This window comes from Melanostigma gelatinosum (assembly GCF_949748355.1).
Source record: "Melanostigma gelatinosum genome assembly, chromosome: 1".
Taxonomy (NCBI): domain Eukaryota; kingdom Metazoa; phylum Chordata; class Actinopteri; order Perciformes; family Zoarcidae; genus Melanostigma; species Melanostigma gelatinosum.
The window spans coordinates 6,254,682-6,277,017 of NC_136634.1; the positions used below are offsets into that span (position 1 = coordinate 6,254,682).

The 22,336-nt window shown below is 42.0% G+C and overlaps 1 protein-coding gene across 1 annotated transcript; it reads right to left on the minus strand.

Annotated features, from left to right (window-relative positions):
- Nucleotides 1-606: 606 nt before the first annotated feature.
- Nucleotides 607-20,004, minus strand: slc6a13 (solute carrier family 6 member 13). Its single transcript, XM_079278093.1, has 15 exons — nt 19,931-20,004; nt 10,535-10,735; nt 9,824-9,958; nt 8,881-9,021; nt 8,021-8,102; nt 7,675-7,807; nt 7,076-7,210; nt 4,815-4,918; nt 4,457-4,581; nt 4,106-4,218; nt 3,753-3,890; nt 3,205-3,307; nt 2,754-2,854; nt 2,412-2,582; nt 607-1,861 (listed from the first exon to the last, which is right to left on the minus strand). Exons 1-15 carry the CDS (start codon nt 19,935-19,937, stop codon nt 1,697-1,699), a joined length of 1,854 nt encoding a protein of 617 aa, XP_079134219.1. The 5' UTR covers nt 19,938-20,004; the 3' UTR covers nt 607-1,696.
- Between the last annotated feature and the right edge of the window lie 2,332 nt (nt 20,005-22,336).

The window sequence follows — 22,336 nt, forward strand, 5'->3', positions numbered from 1 at the left end:
GATTTTTATGTAATAACAAGTCCTTTATGCATTCCACAGACAGGAAGTTATATGAAATTGAAACTGAAATTGAAGTGACAGATTTCTCAGTTTATTTATATCTGTGATGGACCTTGAAGGATTATATAGGATTCACGCAATCATTTTCTGTGAAACTGCATGGCAAATATATTAAAGTTGCATAAGAGGTGGCATTTTCTGAGTCAAATGTTAACACAGAGATGAATGAAAAGGATATCCTAACAAACAAGTTTAGATATTTTCTAATAAAGAAATATATAGCATGTTATTAGATAGGTCCAGACACATTGTATCGTCAAGATAACAGTTACACCTATTTTACCAAGATCGCTCACAATGTTAAAATCGAATTATGGAACATGCATTACATGAACTCACATTAACACTTGCCATATTTTAAAAAAAAAAAGAAAAAAAAACTTGTTTTCTAAGGGAATTAAGGCTCAAAGAAATAGACTAGTTTGTGTTAATCAATTAAACTGCAACTGCCCAAAAGATTAAAAAATATATATTGTATTTTACATTACTGTTTAATCATGAAAGTACATAAACACGCATACAAACTTCAAATGAAAGTATTTTTTATTCAACCATAAAAAATAATTTCAGCATAAAAAAAAAAGTTAAAAGTTGTAAAAGTATTCCCTATCAGCAATAACGGACCATATACACATTCAAACATCTAAAGAAACACATGCTGAAGTTCATTATTATACAGCAGAAAGAGCGATCAACCAGCCTGCCCTGCTCATATTATCTAAAAGCACAACTGTCTCCTTCAGGCACATAACATTTTAATGCCATACAATTCAATGCATTAGAAATAAGGCAAAACCAACTAAATTAAAATCATGTCAATAATCAGAAGACAGAAAAAAAGCATGTGACATATTCATGCCACTCTGCAATGTTCAGCAAAAGAAATAAACATTGAATAAATGAGCATTATAACATTAATCTGAAAAAACCCAAACAAGAGCAAAGCTGACTTGAGTTGAGTCGTGGTCAGTTGAGCTAAATATACATTAAAAATCTATTATTGAATTGTGAAGCATTGGTTGTTAGTATAGTTTTGTAGAATTTGTTTTCATTCGAAAATCTTACATCCTGAGATGATAACTCGGATCCATTGATGGAATTACGCTTGTACTCTGTATACAGTACAGAAGTGCATTGAAACGCACCGCTTTTATTCATGAGACACCTCTTGTGCTCCGTCCGCATCAGATAGCTGTTAGAATCAATAAACTGGAATGTCATGTCAAACTAACTGAACATTAGAGATGTCCATAAGAGAAAATAAAAATGCTTCCTTAGAAAGCAGACACCATCAAAAGTAAATTCCCTGCCACTGTGTTACAACAATGGCCACATTGTTTTTGTTTCAAGTGTATATGTGACTCTGCCACTGGCAAATGAGATGATAACCAACTGATGGAACTCTCTAAGTAGCAATCCTGACGCCGTCATACTGAAGGCAGTGTACTTAAGAGAAAGCTCTGAAAGCAGCAGATAAGCAGTTACGGTCGGGTGACTCCTAAAGTCTGCACCGTGCCCGTTTCGCCACCTTGTCTGGTGAGGTATTGCGGAGGGAGTTGGAATGGGGCCGGCCAGAGTGTCAAAGCTGAGGAGTGACCTTTGACGCCCGGGGCTCTGATTCCAACCCTCAAGCTCTCTAGCAGCGAGACTCCTTTTCATCAACGGGGAAGTAGCCGTCCTTAGAGGGAGGGGACTTCTGATGGACGCTGTCGCCGTCGGCCGCAAAGCCGGCCAGCAGCTTCTCCTGCTCCTGCTTCGTCTTCGGTAAATCGGGGGAAGGTGTGGTCAAGATAACGAGGCGCTGTGAACGGAAAATGGGTTCAATGGAGGAAAACGTGCTACAGTATGTCATTGATACATTGATTGAGAAATTGACTATATTTTCAAACCAAATATTTAAACAACCAACATGAATGATCTGATCTGTGACATTATCTCAGAGATTATTCAAGATCAGGAATGCAACAACGCATGGCAGCACAAAAACAGAAAGCACTGCGGTTACAATAATGCCCCTTATGAATTCAAAGAATCTAAGATAACTGCTATTCTTAGGCTTTATTAAAAAACACATAACTTAACAGCATACTTGCTCTGACCACTATAAATCGACAGAGTTGTAAAGTTGTTATGGAGAACGTGTTAGCGAACATTTCAGTTTATGTCCCAACTATTTTGGTCTCCACCAACTCCTGAGGGAAACATCTGGCTGAGTTTGTTGAGAGCGATCTCTTTCACATAATCATGTGATCTAGTATCTACCGCGCTTCATTCTCCTGTAGCGACAGAGGCAGAGTCATTCATTAGCACTTTTAGAGATTTTTTTTTTCTTCTCTTCAGGTAAAACTTACCTCTCTCAATGTTCCCGGTGTGTCGTACAGTTTCACTGCTATCCAGGTAGGAATACACAGCATGGAGGACAGGGCCAGGATCCAGCCTATCCCATTGCCCCACCATGGGTATACGTATTCATTGTTGTACTTCAGAGGTGAGTACTTGATCAAGGCAAACGCAAAGGTTCCCTAAAAACAGACAAAGATATTTTATGATTCTGTATGAATGGACTAGTAAATGCTTTAAGTCAAAACCTGATAAAAACCTTTCACCTTAACTTAAATAATTATCATTGTATGTTCACTGTTGGCCAGCAGAGGCTGCTCCTGTTTCAGGAGAGTACAGTGAAAGAGACCCACCATGCATGTTGCAGGGGTGAAGTAGAGCCAGCAGTATTTGAGGATAGGGCTGGGGCGATAGCCAATCATGTCCTCTATGTTATCATAGAAACGGTCGGCACCTGTAATCAGGGAGAGATGAGGAGAAATGCAGTGGAAACACATCAATATCGAACACTCATTTGTGTCAAGAGTTGACGAAAGAAAGACATTAATAACAGTCATGATTGACAGAAAGATGAGAACTGCTTTAATAGGCTAGTTTCATATTACTGACTTTATTCCCTAAATAAACCAACTAACTGAAATAACACTAAAAACACTCTTTGGCTGGAATGTGTTAATTCTTAGTGATTGGCTGAATGTAGGGGGCAGTGTGCACTGGGATGAATAGTGCCTTGTGAGAATAAAGCCTTTGTCTCTTAAATACCCCCTTTATGCCTTCCCAAACAGCCTGCCTAACACAACTCACCATAAACCCAAGCGATGCAAACAGTCTCAAAAACAGCCACGAAGAGCAGGCACATCCCACTGGCTGCGTAGTAGTCAAAGAGCTGGAAGACGTACATGCCGCCCTGTGGAGACAGATGTGGGTTTATAACCCGATAACTAACAAAAGAAAACCTCCAGGCTGTCAAACGATGAGGAAAAACTCAAATTTGACATAGTATTAAAGCCACTCATTCATTTTGTATACTTGAAGACAATTCTGCAGAGTATAATTAAGAGGACCATAGTCAAACAACACAGAGAGAATTGGCTGCGCATGAACAAGGAAATGCCGTTTACATGGACTGAAGGATGTTAACAAGAAGCTGGAGGAGGTAGTAGCTCTTTATATTCCTATAGCTGATTGTTGGGTATCGTCAATATGAGTTCAAAGTTCTGTTGAAGAAGGAGTGAAAAGATTTTGCACATGAACCAGGGGTGTAGATATACCCTCCTTTGGGCAAGATTAAATGCTTATTCGGCACTCTTAATCTGTAAAAAACATGATGAAGTGAGGTCACTGAGACAAACCTCTGTCAGCATGATGAGCCCCAAGAGGAAGGACACCACAGCCACCGCCAGGATGAAGAGCTCCCTGTGGTTTTTGCGCCGGAAGGTGGAGGGATACATGTCCACCATGGCTGTCACCAGGCTCTCCACGCACACAAACTGATCGAAGAAAGAACTATGAGATATTTGCATATAAGAGTGTATGCATGTTTGTTTGTGCATGCGTGCTGCTGAGCTATCCAAAAAACGAACAAGCAAACAATCAGCGGATCTGTGCACATATACGCTTGATAATTAATCCATGGTGCTTTTTAAAAACTGTGTGTGTGTGTGTGTGTGTGTGTGTGTGTGTGGGGTGCATATGTTGGTCTCACTTGACTGTCCAGTCCCAGAAAGGCAATCATGATGAAGAAGCAGCAGGCCCACAGAGGGGAGAACGGCATCATGGACACAGCCCGAGGATAGGCTATGAAGGCCAAACCTGGACCTGAGTGGGACATAATTGAAATGTCATTTTCTCATTAAAGTCATCCTTATTAGTCCCCCTCGCTCACGTGCATGCTGTGAAAGTATATAATCAACATCATTAAAACCATAGAGGCCATTGAGAGGCTGAAGGAAATCCATTAATTCAATTTGCATACATCTGTTCTGATGTCTGTCCGGAATGTATCAGTGATATGTATATTGACACAATAATTATGGCAGTAGAGGAAAAAACCAACCAGATTCAGCCACTTCTGAGATGGGCACGTTCTGCTCGTAGGACATGAAGCCCAGGATGGAGAAGATGGCAAATCCTGCAACAAAACTGGTACCACTGTTCAGGAAACAAAGGGACAGGCAATCCCTAGAAATGAGACAGAGAGGGGAACGTAATGATTAGGAGCTGTGTGTCTTGAGAAAACCCAATATAGTCTGTACTTGACATTTGATTCCTGTTCTATAAAGATACAATGTCAACAATCATGGTAGCGTGAGGTTGAACAACAGGTTGCATTCTACTGTATTCTAAGGCAGATTAGAAAGGGAGTGTTGTGCAGTCGATCCCAATGTCTAGTGCATCATCATGTCACTCCTCACCTGTAGCAGTTGTTGTTGTATTTGTTGTAGCTTCCCAGGGCGGTGAGGCAACCCAGGCAGATAGCATAGGAGAAGAAGATCTGAGTTCCAGCATCCATCCATACCTTAGGACAGAATAGGACCAATTATACCAGTTTCCTATACAACTGAGCTGTCACATGCAGAGTAATCACTCGTATGGAGTTCAAACAGAACCGTCGGCTGATCATGACAGCAAACACAAAGTATAACCAGATCCCACATTGTATATTTTCTATATCATTCTAGTCTGCATATTTACAACCGATTACCAATACAAAGAGATGTGTGGCTAACGCGCCTAGAAGACTGTTCACTCTGCAGTGTGGAAGATGTATCTCACCAGTCTGCGTATTGACAAGGAGCATTTCTTCAGCAAAATAAAGCACGAAAATGGTACTACGTCAAATGTGGGAGACTGCCCTCCTCACACAGCCGCTCATGTACTCATAATGAAAGAGTTATCTCCACTTACACCATCTGGTCCCTTTTTAAAAAACACCCAACGCATCTATCAAATCCCGAAACTCACCCATTCAACTCCTCCATCCTGACCTCACCCACTCAGCAGAGCCTATGTACGCACCCCTGTCTCTCCGAGGCAAAAAGTGCAGCACTTTTCCACCCTCTTTGTAAACTCACTGGCACTTCAAAATTCAAATGAGGTTTGTCTTTAGGCTTGCAATTCTGGTAAAGTGCTGCCAGGGCACTGGGGCATGTTTTAGATAGCTGGCAGCCAGCGCTGAAGATCTGATTGACTGGGGATCAAACCAACAACACAAGCGCTGGACACAACACTGCACAAAGGCAGGTATTCCCAATGCACCGACTCCACCAGCCTAGCTTGTCAGGCTCTGCACACACTGGGCTCGTATTCATCCCTAGAGCCCTGAGAGGGATTTAAGAGGACCCTTTTTTTTTAGATTTTCACAGTGGTTGCAATCTAACGGACAGAAGCAATTGTGGAATCCCTGCACCATTCTCTGTTCACCCTTTCCTGCAGCGGGGAATAAGGCATGACATTCTGCTAGCACCATTAAATGACACTGTCCCCTCGAGACTTTTTTAAATTATAAAGCTATAAAGCATTTCTAGGTGCTATAAAGTATCGAAATGCTCAATCCATGGGGGAATACACAAAGTCGTATTCAGAAACTGTGCCTTTAAACGAGCAGTCTGGATTTCCGTACGGTTGTGATGTCACAAAAAATTCTATATATACCGGTAATTGACCCTTAAACATGTATAAGAGGTTTCCAATCTTATTAACGTAACTACTTCAAATTTGACTCAGTTTATTTCGGGTTGCAGTGTATGTGAATGACAACAGCCAACAGGAAGTAAACAAGCTGTCGACTAGCAACACAACTCCATTGAAATGCCCGTAAATGGAGCGTATCAGACAGAAGGTGAAGACAGGCTTATTCAGACAGACAGAATGAGAAAAATAAAACACTAAAGCATGTAAAAATGTTCCTAGTAGAAACCTAAAATACAAATATCAGCTTGGAAATGAGCACACTGTCTCCTTTAAAGCTGTGTTTGGGTTCAGTGCAAAAGCAGGAAGTCATGTGACGTTATTGCCACAGACGGTCGTCTGAGTGGATGGATGCAAAATGTGTGTTGACAGCAAAGACAGGATTTGCACCCAACCTATTTATTGACAGTGTAACTTTTATGATCAATCGCATCCAGACAAGATGAAAACAAACATCCAAGCGAATAAATGCCAACTCAAATGCTGTAAAATATGTGGTCAATAAAAAGCTTTCAATGCCTAAACTGCCAAACTTGTGCAGAACTAATCACCATCATTCCAATTTATAGCAACATCCTCCACATATTCGCGATTTAACCAGCGACTTTTAGGTCACTGCTCAGCCTCAGCCTCTCCATCATCCTGCTGCCACTGTTTTGCTCGGCGAGCAGAAGTTATCGTTTCATTTCTCAATAAAATCGCAGAGATGGCGTAAGCTTTAAGGAGCTGGGAGGATGTGTTGGTTTGGCATTCCCCAAAACACTTTTAGTAACTAATGTTATAAAATGTGCTGAAAACATTTGTCAATGGGGAGTGAGTATTATCACTTCAGCACACTGTACCAGTTTTAACATTATTACAAATAATTAACAATATTACCACGCTAGTAGACATGACATCCTAGTCTCTTAGTTTTATCTGCTTGTGTCCAAGTTTTTGTTTCTGTGAATGTTCACGTCTGAAATAAAGTGCATTTGCAGCATACCTGTGGGTCAGACAGCCGTTGCAGGTCGGGGTAGAGGTAGTAGTGGATTCCAGTGGAGGCTCCTGGCAGGGTGACCCCTCTGATCAGCAGGATCACCAGCATAGCGTAAGGGAAGGTGGCTGTGAAGTAAACCACCTGCAGGGGAATAGCAGCAATTCTCAATCAGAGATACATTTACAAGACTGAAAGCAACGAGACGTTGTTCCTTCTCCAATAGAGTGTTTAGGCTCAAACGTGACATTATATGTTCTGTTAAACTGGTGACAATGTCTTAAAGGGTTCTGCACAACTTATGCATGTTTGGTGTTCTAGATTTTCACTTGATGAGGTTTGAGGTCCAGGTGGCAATCTATGTGCATTAACACTTTTGCACTAGCTGCCCAGTTCATGCAAGTTGTATTCCTTCTGCTGCTGTAAACAATGCAACACTTCCTGCAAGTGTTGGGAAAGACCCAACCACACAGCGAACACATATTGAAGGAAATCAGAGCAAAACAAGGGTTTTAAAAAAGGAATGCTACAGAAAACTATCTTCCAATACTCTCTTTTTATACTGTTCAGTGAATATGTGTCTGTCGTGAGAGGGGGAGAGGTTTCACCTTGCCAGTAGACTTGACGCCCTTCCAAATGCAGAAGTAGCAAATGACCCACGCAACGGCCAGACAGATAACCAGGTCCCCATTCAGAGAGCCAATGTGATGAATACCTGAGGAAATTCTCAGCACTCTTCGCCTGGGGATCGCACACAAATAATACATGAGAAATTCAAAAGGGATTTGTAGCAAAACCACGAAGTTTCAGAACCAGCAGTAAAAGTTGTATCCGGTCTAACAGTCACACATGTTTTAAAACAGGATGGAAAACAAGATTGAAGTTGAATATTTGGTGAGCTTGTTGGCACCTATAAGGCCATTTGAGGACAAGGCCAACCAAAAAGGCACTTACTCCCAGAACTCAATGACAGGAGAGGTGGTGTTCTCATGGTGATTGATGGAGCTATTCCCCCTCTGAAATGCCATACAAGAATCTTGAATGAAAGAAAAGACAGAAAGACATTCAATCCTGTGAAGAAAACCAAGCTTTCTCTGAGGTATCCAAGTTACACACAGGCAAGTGAAATAATGCCACCACTGAGGCGGAGAAGTGAAATGGCGCAGAACGTTCACTACCTTAAGATAAAATGCAACTGGAAATGAATGAAATGTTGAAGGGGAACACCCGAACTAAATAAATATGTGTAATTGTTTTAAAATAAACAAAACTAAAAAAGTCTAAAGCCAGAGTTGTTCAATGCAAACATGCAGATATTTACCGTGTAACACGTTTAGCATCTAAGTGCTTGGTGTTAACATTCTAACATGTGCTAATTACCACTAAACTAAAGCTCTGCTCGAGTGAATGGGAGTAGGTTTTTCACAGTATTTCATCTTAAACCAGTAAAGTATTGGACAAATTAAAATCTAATCGTTGTCAAAACATTTTCCTCAAACTCCAAAATGCCAACTTCATATTGGCGCAATAGGAAAAGACAAGGAATCCCCAAAGTCCCAATGATTCATCCTCTGTGGACCATGAATGTCTTTCACAGCAATTCAAATAGTTGAGATATTTTAGTCTAGCCGAATGTGTTGGACCGACTCCTGTTGCCATCCACGTGTGGCTAAAATGTTTTATTCAGATCTCCATAAGCATGCCATGATGGAGACCTGGCTACACCCGATTAATGAATACACAAAAGAGTATAGATGTCTAGCAGACGGCAGAAGCACACATTGTTTTTTTTGGCATTTGGTCCTGCGGCTCACCTGTGTTCCAGGTGTTGTTGCAGGAGGCCCAGGGCAGATCCCAGGTGAAGCAGTTGGACAGATAGAAGAGAGCCCAGGCCAACACAACGATGTAGTAGATGTTAAGCAGGCCAGCAATCACCTGGGTGGCATACCCCACTCCTGGAACAGAGAAACATCAAGTTTATGACTGAACTGTAAATGTTTTGGGGGAAAAAGGGGAAATTTAAAGCCATTTTAAATAACCAACCTGCATCCGCTGTGAGCGCAATGTTTTACTTGACAGAAGTCTGAGAACACCACCACAGTTTCTCTCAAATGACTCACAGAAATGACTTTGACAAGAGCTCCCTGACAGATCCATTTACTCTAGACAGAGGCACAGTTTAACCTTGTAAACAGCTTGATTACACCCATCTTTAGGTCACCGCCGCTGCCTTTTCAAACGACTGCAGCAGAGTACAATACATTAGACGCATCTTAAATTGTACCAGGCTACATTTCAACAATTTACCGACTGTAATCCTGTGAGGGTCATGATTATGCCTGATTGGAGACTTATTTGAAAGTAAAAACTGCATTCGTCCCCATCCTACATGTGTATGGCATTCACACTGGTTGTTTGACACACGAGTGCAGACACAGACGCACACAAAGTCACACTTATAATTCACGTAATGTGAACACAAAGGATATAATGCCCATAAACAAAGAGAAATTCCCCTGTCATCCCACATGGTTGCACCTATTTTGAATAAGTCACTGGTGTGTCCACTTAAATCTTCGTATGTATCCCATTTAGAGCACAAGCAACTCATTGTTTTTCATCGTTTCAGAATAAGACGCATGCTGTGACGTTGGGAGGCACTTAAAGTTCTAGGTTGAAGATGTTTGATCCACTCTTGGTGCTGTAGAGTGTTTTTAACATCCACTAACTTATTTCTTTGGAAAATAGTTAGATTACCTTCAAACAAGGGGCAGATTTTCCTCCAGCAAGTGATGCCTCCCTCACTGGTGTACTGACCCAGAGACGTCTCCAGGAAGAAGACCGGGATCCCACAAGCAAACAGGAAGATGAGGTATGGGATGAAGAAGGCACCTATAGAAGCACACAGATTAAAAGGAAGAGTCAGCCCATCAATGTGCTCCCAAGCAATGTAGGGTAGTAGAGGCCGCTGCAAGTTGTTGGAATTGAAAGCCTTCTATGGTCATGATACAAAGTCATGCAGATATTATGCTGCTAGAATAAATCTGATATTGTCCATCTAGAGAATCAAACAATTTGACTTCCTATGGGATAATAAAGATACAAGATCATATAGTTTAGCAGTTTTTATTCTTCGCCACTGATCTCTCAAACATCAGCTAATTGACTAATTGTTACCACTGGCTCTTTTCCTATTTTCAGTGAACCATGACCCCTCTTTGATCAATGGATCTCCTTGGAATAGATTACGTATGAACCTGTGTATTATGCTAATTATGCTATTATGCTAAACTAATTCAAAACCATCGCCTCTCAGAAGCTGAATTTGGCTGCCTGCGACGCAATTGCAAACAAATGGAAAGATGGAATTTCTAGAAGCTTTGTGTTTCTGTGGTGGAATAACCCCGATGACTAAATCTAAAAGCTTTTGTGTTGAACAGGCCAGAGAATAGAAATTCTAGCACTCACCTCCTCCGTTCTTGTAGCAAAGGTAGGGGAAACGCCAGACATTTCCCAGGCCAATAATTTCTCCAGCCACTGACAGAATAAACTCGATCTTGTTGCCCCACTGACCCCGCTCTGTCATCTTCTCCTCTTTACTGGCCACAATGTCCAGGGACCTGCTGTGCCCATTGGAGGGCTCCATTTTGGACATGTTCTCCGTATCCCCTGTGTGACCAAAGGGTAGAGAAATAAACAAAAATGACTAAGAAGAAATAGGACAAAAGAGATCATTTCACATATCCTGAGATGCATATCTGATTGCTTTGTTTTTCAATGGAAAGTCCTTTGACGAAGAATTAAAGACACAAGCATAGTACATGTTCTACAGCTCAGTGTTAATTGGTTAACGTCCACAAGTATCTTCTTCATCTGAAAAGCAATTAAACAAATGACATCGCTGGTGATGATGTCACATGGAGAATTCTATCACAATATGGCAAATGTAAGGAAAATGATACGGTATATGTATTTCCCCTCGTGTTTCCTTGAGTTTCCTGTGTTCCCCAGGAAATCATAATACTGCAAACGCAGTATGCAAATAAAATGCCAAGATATCCTACTGAATCCAGTAGTATTTCACAGTATTCAAGCCAGCATGCTTTTCTGGCTGTTCTGTTCCATCAAGAGCACCTACTTCTCATCAGCTCCCCCACATGCAACTCCAGGCTCTCCAACAACTCCATAGGTAGTTGTCGTGGTAGCCTATATGACAGGCCATGTTCAGTATGGTTTATTCCATAGTGTTTCTCGTGCTCCAACTTGTTGTTTTTTTCCACTGTCTCAGGTCGACTATTTGCCTGCCAGCTATGGCTCGTTATCTGCTTCAGCTCTGCCATCTCCAATTCTTCCCTGTAGAGTAGACCCTGGAGTCACATTCCCCAGCCATTATAGTCTCACATTCTCATCCTTGTGGCAATAAAAGACTGTTTTTACACCACCACGCTGTCTGTGTCCAGCGTTGGGGTCAAACTCGTTTTCAAAACAGAAAATCACACCATCAAGAATCAGATCGATTCTTTAGTTTGCATTACACCAGTCACAACTCTTTTGATCTGAATCACAGATCTTGACAAAGATAGCAATACAAAATGAATATACTGACAGTCAACCAAGTATTGTACTGAATTATATCCCTGCCTTTTTCACAGTAAACAACAAAACAAATCTGGAAGAAAAAGGGGATCTCAGAGCAGTTTTTCTTAAGTGTGCAGTAAGGGTGTTCTCAGCTTACCGGCACAGGTAGAGTCTACCGGCTCAGAGGCAGCGGTGTGGGGGGCAACCGAGCCCCCCGTTAGTTTCACTCCGGCAGTGCAGAGCGGCATTGCTCCAGTTTGAGCCATTTGTTGTGGAGTTATCTCCTTGCTCAAGGTTAGATGCTTGATTAAAGGTGTGTCTCGCTCCGGAGGATGTTAGAGTTGTGCAAGTTGGAGGCAGGGACCGGTTTTAGGATGAGTGAGTCAGAACTGCAATCGAGCTCTGGTAGCACCTCTGCAGGTACACAGACATTCAATGTCAGTAAGAATATTTCTTTGGTCCCTGTCAGTGGCAGCCGGCCAATAGAGGGCCACGGGGCCTGGCCCCACCCACCTTGAGCCAGAAAAAAAAAAAAAAAAAAAATTATAATATTGATTTTCTTTTTTTTAAATAATATTAATAAATTGTCAATATTTGTGTTTTTGAGCTATGTAATATACCCAGTAATATTTGTAAAATAGGATATCTGCTCAAAATAAATGCTTTTCCTGCTTGTCCTCTCCGCTGGTGCACCTCTCAGCTGTCCCCGTGCACGTCTCTACTGCGTGTGCACGTGCTGGGGCCACATCGATTTGGCCCAAGGAAGACGGGTCTAATAAGCAGCTTAGCCAATCACTGATTGAAGAAATAAATGAGTGACTTACAATTTAGCCAATCAGCACCCTAAAAAAGACTTCCGGGAGGGCCATTCTCATCTGGCCCACAGCTGCGAGTGCCCGTGTCTAGTTCTCATCTCGCGTGTTGTCATTACCCAGCTGCACGATGTCACCGGCTTGCGGTAAAGAAACACAATGAGGAGGTGGATAAAAACCGGCACATTTTATCAAAAATAATTGATTGCGTCAAGTTTTGTGGGGCTTTTGAGTTGGCATGACGAGAGTGACTCCTCAGACAACCCTGGCGTGTTCAAGGGACTGGTGGATTTTGTTGCGTCCCTCGACGGTGTGCTGGAGGAGCACCTGGAGACAGCCAGCGTTTTTAAAGGGACGTCGAAGACTGTACAAAATGAGCTGTTGGACTGCATGCTGTCGGTTGTAAGGGATTACATTCTGGATGAAGTAAAGAACGCTGATTTTATCACCATTCAAGCAGACGAGACGACGGACATTTCCACCCACTCGATGCTAACGGTAACGTACAAGAGCGTTTTAATGCTCTGGCTATGCTCTCCATGGAGAAGGAACTTGTCAGGGACATGCCTGACTTCAATAAGAAGGTCATTGAGAGGTTTACCACTCAGAAGAGCAACGTTCCTTTACAAATAACTGTCATAAAAACATGCAGGTTTCCTCACCGCACTGATTGGGTGTTTCTCCAACAAACAAGGTTCATAGGGGCATCTTAAAATATACTTGTTCTACTAGACTATATATATGATATTTATATTTTATTATAATATATTCATGATATTTATATTGTATATTTATGATTATATGGTATTCCTACACACCCGTTTTTTGCTGTTCCTGTTCCCAGTTTCCAAGTCATCATTCTGTCACGTGACAGAATGAGGACTCACGAGTCAGGTGAAGTGAAAAGAGCGCCTTTATTACTCACGCACAAAAACAGGTAGTCCACAGACAGGCAGACAGACTTGGAAACTGGGACCAGGAACAGCAAAAAACAGGTGTGTATGAACACTAGAAACAATGATCTGGCAGTGAGTGAGTGATAGACAGGGGTTTAACTAGTGACAAGAACAGGTGAGGAGAGTTGTGCTGATGAGGGAGTGCTTGCTTACAGATAAGGGACAGGTGAAGGGAGTTGGACTGGCGCTGAGGGTGTGACTGAGTTGAAAGGTGAGGAGCTACAGAAAACACACACGGCAAAGCCTGATTGTGACACGGTAAAGCTCAGGAATCTTGCTCTTCACTTTCTGTGGGAGGTATGCTGGTTTACAAGAAGGTTAAAGGTGCCATTCCAGGAGTGTATGAGTTAGTGCCAGAGGCTTCCAGACAGCGTTTCCGAAGCCTTAAGAAGGCTTACAACCAGACTTACGTTGACTTTGGCTGTCCGCTCATGATTTCCTGTTGATGGATTTCATCCTGGGAAAGCGATATAGGGCAAGGTAAAGTTTTCCCCACCCCTGAAGTTGTGGATGAAGATATGGTCCCCATATCTGACTCTATGTCTGATCAGAGCTACCCAGATGTGTTTGAGTCCGAGGACAGGTCTCCCTGTGTTAGTTGTTCGGTGAACGGCACCTTAAAGGACCCTAAGGGTGTATCAGAGTCAGTTACTGATCCTGCAGTGTCGGTCTCATGGGAGGGGGTATTACATACTGTGTTGTGTCTTCTCTATGCTCGCTCTCCGCTCTGTCTCCCCAGTGTCCATTCGGGTGCCACCCTTGAGTGTTGTCGTGCGTTTAATGCTGCCAAGTCTCACCAATGCAGATCTCCAGTGTTGTCTGCTCCCAGCTTCCCTTTAAACTCGAAGTCGATGCTTCTGGAGCCGGTGCTGTGCTGTTGCAAGAGGATGAGGGAGATGTGTGCCATCCTGTGTACTACTTCTCTGTGAAGTTCAAGCACCACCTGCTGAACTACTCCACCATTAAGAAGGCGATGCTCTGGCCATGCTTGTGTGTGTGTGTGGACTCCAGTTCATCGCCGTTGACAACCCTCTTGTCTTCCTGGCCCAGATGTAGGTCTATAACCAGCGGTTGCGTTGGTGCAGGGCCCAACGCCTTATTGAAATATAGCAGAAGAAAGGGGGCAGACAATGTGGTGGTTGATGCTGTGTCCCGTGGTTGAGATTGTTTTTTGTGTTTTCATGTAACTTCATGTTTGGTTTAATAATGGGGGTTGGTTGTGGCCAAACTGAGGTTTGGTCTTATGGAAGGGGGTGTTGTGTGCCGCGTTGTCTCCCTGCGCTCTCTCTAGCCCACCCCCAGTGTCCAATCAGGTGCCACCCTTGTTCCTGCCTAGCAGCTCAACCACCTATTAGTGCCCATGGTGGTTAAAAGGCCGGGAGATCCACACAGACAATCCCGTGGGCCAAGTGCAAGGTTCCAGCTGTTGGTGTGTTGATCTCCTCCGTTCAAACATATAGTGTTCATACTCAAATTCTAACAGAGTGCTTCCATTTTTACCGGTACAGCTTTTCCAGCTTTTACGGCACTCTGTCAGAGGTCCAGGAAACACACCGACCAATTACATGTGTTGTAAATCATATCTGTGTATTCTTATAAGCTTCGCAACTCCAGTGACATTTGCACACACATAAGAGAGAGACCCAACAGTCAGAGAGGTACGTCAGTCAGAGAAGTTATTTCACATAGTGTTCTCTAAGAAGAGTGGACCAGAGAGACCAGAGTCTTTAACCCAGAATTGACAGACTCGTATATCTTCATTCTTCCTACAGGCAGTTCAAAACCAGTATTTCTCATATGTTCACAGACAGCATGTGAAGCATCACTAGAGACAAAGCACAACTCTTTTGAGCAAATGTACCCACTCAAATCCGAAATGAAGGTACAATAGATCTAAGAGCCCAAAATGATCAGAATCCTAATCCATTAATTCACTTTCCAACAATAATGTTAACAGAGAGGAATAGAGCTGAAACTAGTGGTTTATTAACCACAGATAAAGTTCCTGCAAACAAATTTCTCTTTTTAGAAGATGAAAGTGCAAAACAGAACAAACTTAAAATGTCTCTCAGTAGTCCTTAAGGGACTTAACAGTTTGTTTTAATTGGACCAAGTGTAAAGGGGGTCTTAGGAAGATTAAGTGTACTTGGAGGGAGAAGAAAGAATTACAGGACCATGGCGAATTGTCAAGGAGAATTCCCACTGTGTATGTGATGAGCCAAATATGCCTGTTTTTGTTAACCTGAGCTACTACATAAGGTCTGTCACGACTCTTCCTGTGTTGGATGAGGTCAGTAATGGCTTGATGTTACGTGACTACGCTAGAAGTTAGTGAAGCCCTTGGCCAGACCCTGTTTAGGGGCCAGTGCCGCTGAAAGAATTACGCTCTGTGGAGGAAACAGACAACTCACTGACTGTGCTCACTCCTGTCAGGTTGCATTAACAGGCCTCTCACCGGCCCCTCTGTTACCCCCCCCCCCCCCCCCCCCCCCCTCTCACAAACACATCACGATCGCTGCTGCAGTCCAAATTCAGACGGACTGTTCATCAGTCTGCAGGAGACATGCTCAAACTAATTCACTCGCAAGAATACATGCCATCAAAGCGCCTTCCCTTCATTTATCCTTCACACATGCACACAAACAAACACGCGTGACGTGTTGTGTGACCCGGTCTCACGGGAGCTCGGAAAACAACACAGGGGATGGAAATCACCTTTTAGCCAGAAGGCTTTTGTGAAGCCACTTTTAGGAATGTGCTCCCACTGGAAAAAGGGGGCAGAGGTGGAGCACAACTGTGACTCTGTGTGTGCTGTGCACATGAGGCTGGAGGCTGGACATGTTTCAGGAGCCAAAATCTCCAGCACTTGTGCCAAATTGTGGCCTGAGGTAAAAATAGAGCCCCTTGTTTTCAGAAGGCACTTGGTGGGAATGAAGGCTTGGTGCAACAAAAGCCAAAGAGCTGCTCTGCGCTGGCAAATGAGAATCCTCACTGGCTTTGCAAGCCAGATCACAGTTTACCTTACTTTTTCACAGTTTCTTTGTGGATGCTGGGAAGCCCAACACACAAGCCAAATAGCTCACTTTGAACACAGTTCTTTTAATAGGTGAGACTAAATACGGGCATTATTTATAGGAGCATAGTCGGGCTAAAATAGGTTTCATACATGCATGCTTATAGAACGCGAGAGAAAAGGCACACTGTGAGAAAATATGCCAAGTCTGTGAATTACCTCACCGATTCCACAGTGGCGCTTTATCCCAACTTTATCCCAACCGCTCTCTGAAAAGCTGTGGACTGACTGAGCAAGTGACTGACTGACAGAGTGACCTATTGGATGAATGTGCGGCTCACTTAGTGGCGATTGAGTCTTCTCTTTTGTCCTTGTAACATTACTCTGCCGATTTGGCATTGAACTTGTCGGACGCACAATGGACATTCTTCTTCCTTGTCAAAACCCGGTGCCTACATTGCCCACAATGCAAGTCGGCTTCCGACAGTTTTGTACGAAATCCGATGTTTTATCCTGCTAGCAGCCTCGAGCCTTATTTAGCCTCACGCAGAGATGAGGAGCTTGTCTAAAAGTAGCTTGTTTATTCCACCAGAAAACAGCGGCAGCTTGGCCTTTGGATCTTTTACCAGAGATGAATTGGAAGATCTCTGTCCCTCCATCTGAGCTGTCAACTACTTTTAGATTCAACATTTATCTGACATCTTTTACTGATTTGGCACACAAAACATATGACTGAAATAGGATGCACTGATACAGATTAAACATTCCAAAATCAAGCTTGCTGGAGCGCCACTATAACAATTTTCTTATTTTCAAACTTGTAGTCGTCAGTCCCAGCTGTCAACCCTAGAAAATGTCAGCCGATGTTAAAAAAAAGACTGATACAGAGTGTCGAGTTTTTAGCAAAACATAGACTCCCAAGTATTTATTTACTGAAGTCAAATGTGCAGCCGTGTGCTCAGTTTGCGGAGAACAGATCGCAGTGTTTAAGGATTACAATTTGAATCGCCATTACGAGATGAAACACAGAGAAATACAAAAAGTTGACTGATGCAGAGCGGGCACGGACATCTGAGGCTAAGCTGCAAAAGCAACATGCCTCGAAGATGTTGGTTCTCTTTGGATCTACCTACATCTGTGAACAAACATTCTCCGTGATGAAGTTGAACAAATCCAGATCGTCTCTCACTGACCATCACCTGTCAGCTGTCCTTCACATCTCACCTCACACATTCAGCCTGACTTCAGGGCACTCGTTCAAGCTCAACACAGACTCGATTTCTCGCACCGAACGGAGAAATAGAAAACGAGGTAATTGGACCACAAACAATAGTGATAAAAGTACTAACTTTGCAGAAAAATGTCAGTCAACCCTGCCAGTAATTTACTGTTATATATGGATATTATATGTATGTTTTTTCATTATTCCTGCTGCAGATGTTTCAGGTGTAGGTCATTTTAACTCCTTTATACACTGTTGTTCAGTTTGGGTAGTTAGGAAAGGTTTGAAACATGATAATGTGCAAAGTATCTCGTAACTAAAACCTCCAGACAAATGTAGTGGAGTAAAAAGTACAATATTTCCCCCTGAGATGTAGTGGAGTAAAAAGTACAATATTTCCCTCTGAGATGTAGTGGAGTGGAAGTACAACGTTGTCTAAAATGGAAATACTCAAGTAAAGTACCTTGAATTTGTACTTAAGTACAGTACTTAAGCAAGTATACGATTTATATTCCACCACTGATCATAATATTTACTCTTACCAACCATACAATTTCCTGCTTTTTATAAAGAGGTGGAATAATATTGAGCAGGATTGAGTTCAGTCTATTGATCCCTTCCACAACAGTCCCTGTTTCTCGTGTGGCCCCTTGGGAAAAAGAATTGTGCAACCCTGCTCTAAAGGGTAACGCCAGTGATTTAGCAGTACTCTTCCATAAAGTTGGGGTTACATAAAACATCCATGCCTCCATTTTTTATTAGCTTCCTGTCAAGCATGTTAAGTCTTGTGGCACCCAGGGATTAAGATGCCAAAGTTGACCCTGATGAATTCATCAGACATCTGGTTGTTTTTACCTGACTCCAGCCAGTTCCTTGCTCTAACCAAATGAGATGGTTGAAGACTTAACTTTTTGCTGTGGTGGGATAGAAGGTAGACGAGAGCGTTGCGAGTGATCTTAGTACAACTGAGGGCCGCGAAACCAAACGAATAAGCCGAAAGACACTTAAACGCTATGTAGAGCTGAAGGAAACTGCTAAGTCGGGTGGTGTGGGGTTTGTCATTAAGAGCAACCCTTTTCACATAGGAGTCATATAATTGATTGTTAATATGAGCCGTTTGTTTAGAATTGATACAAATCAAAAGCCAGTGTGAGTGACTACAATTGAGATAAGTAGAGACCACACAGTCGAGGTGAAAGTGGAAAAATACCAAAGAGGACACTGACAGATCAGTCAGACATTCGTGTGGTACTTTATTTATGACATCATATACGTTGGCACAAAAGCCTGAGGATATGAAATCATGGTTCCTCTTCTAAACACGTGCAGCTATACAGTTGAATGATTGCATAACTGGATTAGTGGAAGTTAGGAGAGATATATCTGGTTGGTGCAAAAGAACACATAACAATAGCGATACATAAGCTGTAACTAAAAATGGCAAATATCTCTTTTAGACTAAGGCTGTTAGTTTGACTATGAGCCTTATCTGTTATGATTTCAGTGTCACATGTCTCAAATAAATGTATAATGAGATCTTTTCGGTGGCAAAACAATGATAGAGCACTATAGATCCATGTTCTCTGACAGGTCATTTATTTCTAGGGTTGGACAGGTACAAAAGAAATCGGCCCTGGCATTGCCGGGCCCACCACAAGGGACCACATGCCACCCACCGTTGCACTCCCCTGTGTGGGCTACACCAAGGTGTAAGGAGTAAGAGGACTACAAGTGAGATTTAGAAAGAGGAAACATGATAAAAAAAAACATCCAAAACTGTTAAAATGGTGTACTCCACTGTGATGATCACTGCTTTCCACAAGGATATGGAGTAGAACAGCCAGTGGGAGAAGTTAGGCAGCTACAGGTGTCCCGGAGCATGGGACTGATACAGGCAGATGAATAAGCGCGTTTCTCTATCATCATCACCACCAGCTGCTCATTAAGTTATGAAGGACTGACGATGAATTACAGTCCATACAAGCAACTCTTGTCTTAGAACACATTCTGTCTGATTTGATCTGCTTTCTGATTACAGCATGATCTCAGCATGTAATGAACTGAATTAGCTGGACGAAACCGGGGTTTATTTCTTAAAGAAACTAAATAAGACAGAACTCTTTGAAAACAGCAGCCTTCACTGAGCTCTACTGCCAATAAACAACGAAAGACAAATGTAAGCTGTCCATGAATATGTCCATTTTTGTCTCATAAACAGCAATACTTTCACTTGTTGTCCATCAACAAATATATATCACATGATCAACAGCCAAAGGCACTCACCTTTCATAATGTTGTATAAGAAGAGATTGGGCCACCAAATACGGCCCTGCTGCCGTTTTAGGTTTCACTATATAACATTCATGGATGGGAGGAGATCTGACGAACTGAAATCTTTGGTGCAGCCCGCAGTGAGATTTTCCCTCGGAGTTGCCCCTCTTTGAAGACCCCCCCGCCTCCCTTTATCCAATTCCATTCAGACACCCCACACACAAACACACACACACACACACACACACACTCACTCCCCACAGCACACTAGAGGTCTGTGCTGTCTCACTGTGGTGGGCTGATTGCGTAACCTTTTGACACGCACATTCTCCCAGGGCCTTTCTGTTCAAAGAGCAACCAGGGAGCATGGTATGAAGGTAGATTTGTGTCTTTATTTTTTAAAAGCAAAAAAAAAAGTTTTAAAAGCAAATATATAAACTGAGAATAATTTATTTGTTAAAAAAAATAAAAGCTTTGGTTTTGAATCCAAAAGTTTTGAAATTAAAAGTTTTGAAACTAAAAGTTTTGAAACTAAAAGTTTTGAAACTCAAAGTTTTGAAACTAAAAGTTTTGAAGCCAAAAGTTGTGAAACCAAAAGTTGTGAAGCCAAAAGCTGAGTTGGGTGTAGTGGGCGGGGCATACGCTGCTGAATGTATCAGGAGTTTCTATTGGTCCGTTTGACCTGCGTCTCGTATCTGCATCATCTACACAAATGGGAGGTTACGTGACATGGAGGTAAGTTGACTGCTCTGTTTTGTCAAAATGATTGTAAATATAGCAGCACTTCACTTTCTTCTCATGTTGTTCGTGTCGTGGAGTCTCTTTTTAAGAACAGAGACTGAAACTCCTGATACATTCAGCAGCGTATGCCCCGCCCACTACACCCAACTCAGCTTTTGGCTTCAAAACTTTTGGTTTCACAACTTTTGGCTTCAAAACTTTTAGTTTCAAAACTTTGAGTTTCAAAACTTTTAGTTTCAAAACTTTTAGTTTCAAAACTTTTGGATTCCAAACCAAAGCTTTTATTTTTTTAACAAATAAATTATTCTCAGTTTATATATTTGCTTTTAAAACTTTTTTTTTTGCAAAGAAATCCCAAATACACATTTAGATGTTTATTTTACCACTCTTTGTTTATTTGCTTCAGCATATTTCCTTTTAATTCACCAAAAGTTAGTATTAGATAATGCCTCATTTGCACATCAAAAAAAAGAAAAAAAAAGAATTGTCTTTATGTAAGTTATCATCTGGGGAAGCTTCTTGTTGATACTTGAGTTATGCTTTTTACCCCATTCACCTGCAGTGTCTGATCTTTATCTTTAATGACCATGTTTTCAAAAATATTTTTTTGAACCTGACTGTCCCGATTTGTGAAATTGAAATGTATGCAAATTAGCTTATATTTGATTAGACAATGCCACATGTGCATGTGTAATGAGGTTGTGGTGACTAGCATTTTAGAAAATCAATTGGGGAAGTGGCATTGCGACATCTATTAGTTAATGTTTTACTCTATTCACCTGAGTGTCTCCTCTTAAAGATAAAGAAATGCATCAACCTCAAACCCTGTATATTTTAAAATAATTTCAATGGTCTTCTCTGACTGAGTGGAATTAAAACAACTCTCTTGCTTCATGAAGCCCCTTCTCCGAACACATCCTTAATTCAGCCCCCGGAAAAGAGTCTGCATTCCCCCCACAGACCCAGTTGCCCATTCAGAACATTTTCCCACCGCAGGGGTCCAGACTGGCCCGGTCCGAGGCATTTGTTAGAAGGTCACGATCCAGAGGGTCTTAATGGAGGTGTGGGGGGGGGGGGGGGGGGGGGGAGTGATGTGCTTCTGCTTTTCCTGTCTGAAATCTTTCAGGTTGAGGTCTTTTTTGTAAACTCCCCACCCCACCCCCACCTAAAGTCAACTTATGATTCCAGACACAGACACATTAGCTTCCTATAAAAATGAAGCGGTCTGTCTGACTTTAGTTTTGTGGCGGTTTAGACATTTAATGTATGAATAACCTGTTTAATCAGTTCAAAAATAATTCAAAAAGTTAAGTCAACAACGTCTTCAAACTTTTCATTGTGGTCCCATTTTCTCACCTACAGTAACTTGGTAGATTTTAAATCTATTTCCAGCAAGAGTAAAGCTCTTGGCCACATATATGATGTTGCAACCCTTCACCCCAATAAGTATAATTCCATTTGATAGCATGACCTCATGGTTGCTAATCAAAAAGATCATACAAGAATCATATACAGGACAATATCATTGCAATGAGATGGCACCATCCTCATCCCCAAACATCTAATGTTTAGCATGGTGCATACATTCATAACCTCACAAGTGCAAAAGTTTAATTTGTCCCATTTATGAAATCGTTTCAAATTGTCACAATAAATGTGTCGCACTTGCGGTGATTG

Excerpts from the sequence above, each read along its gene's own strand:
- slc6a13 (XM_079278093.1), bottom strand. Across the intron at positions 4,219-4,456 it reads CTCAGAAGTGGCTGAATCTG|GTCCAGGTTTGGCCTTCATA; the intron begins GTTGGTTTTTTC and ends TGTCCCACTCAG. Across the intron at positions 3,308-3,752 it reads GGCTCATCATGCTGACAGAG|GGCGGCATGTACGTCTTCCA; the intron begins GTTTGTCTCAGT and ends CTGTCTCCACAG.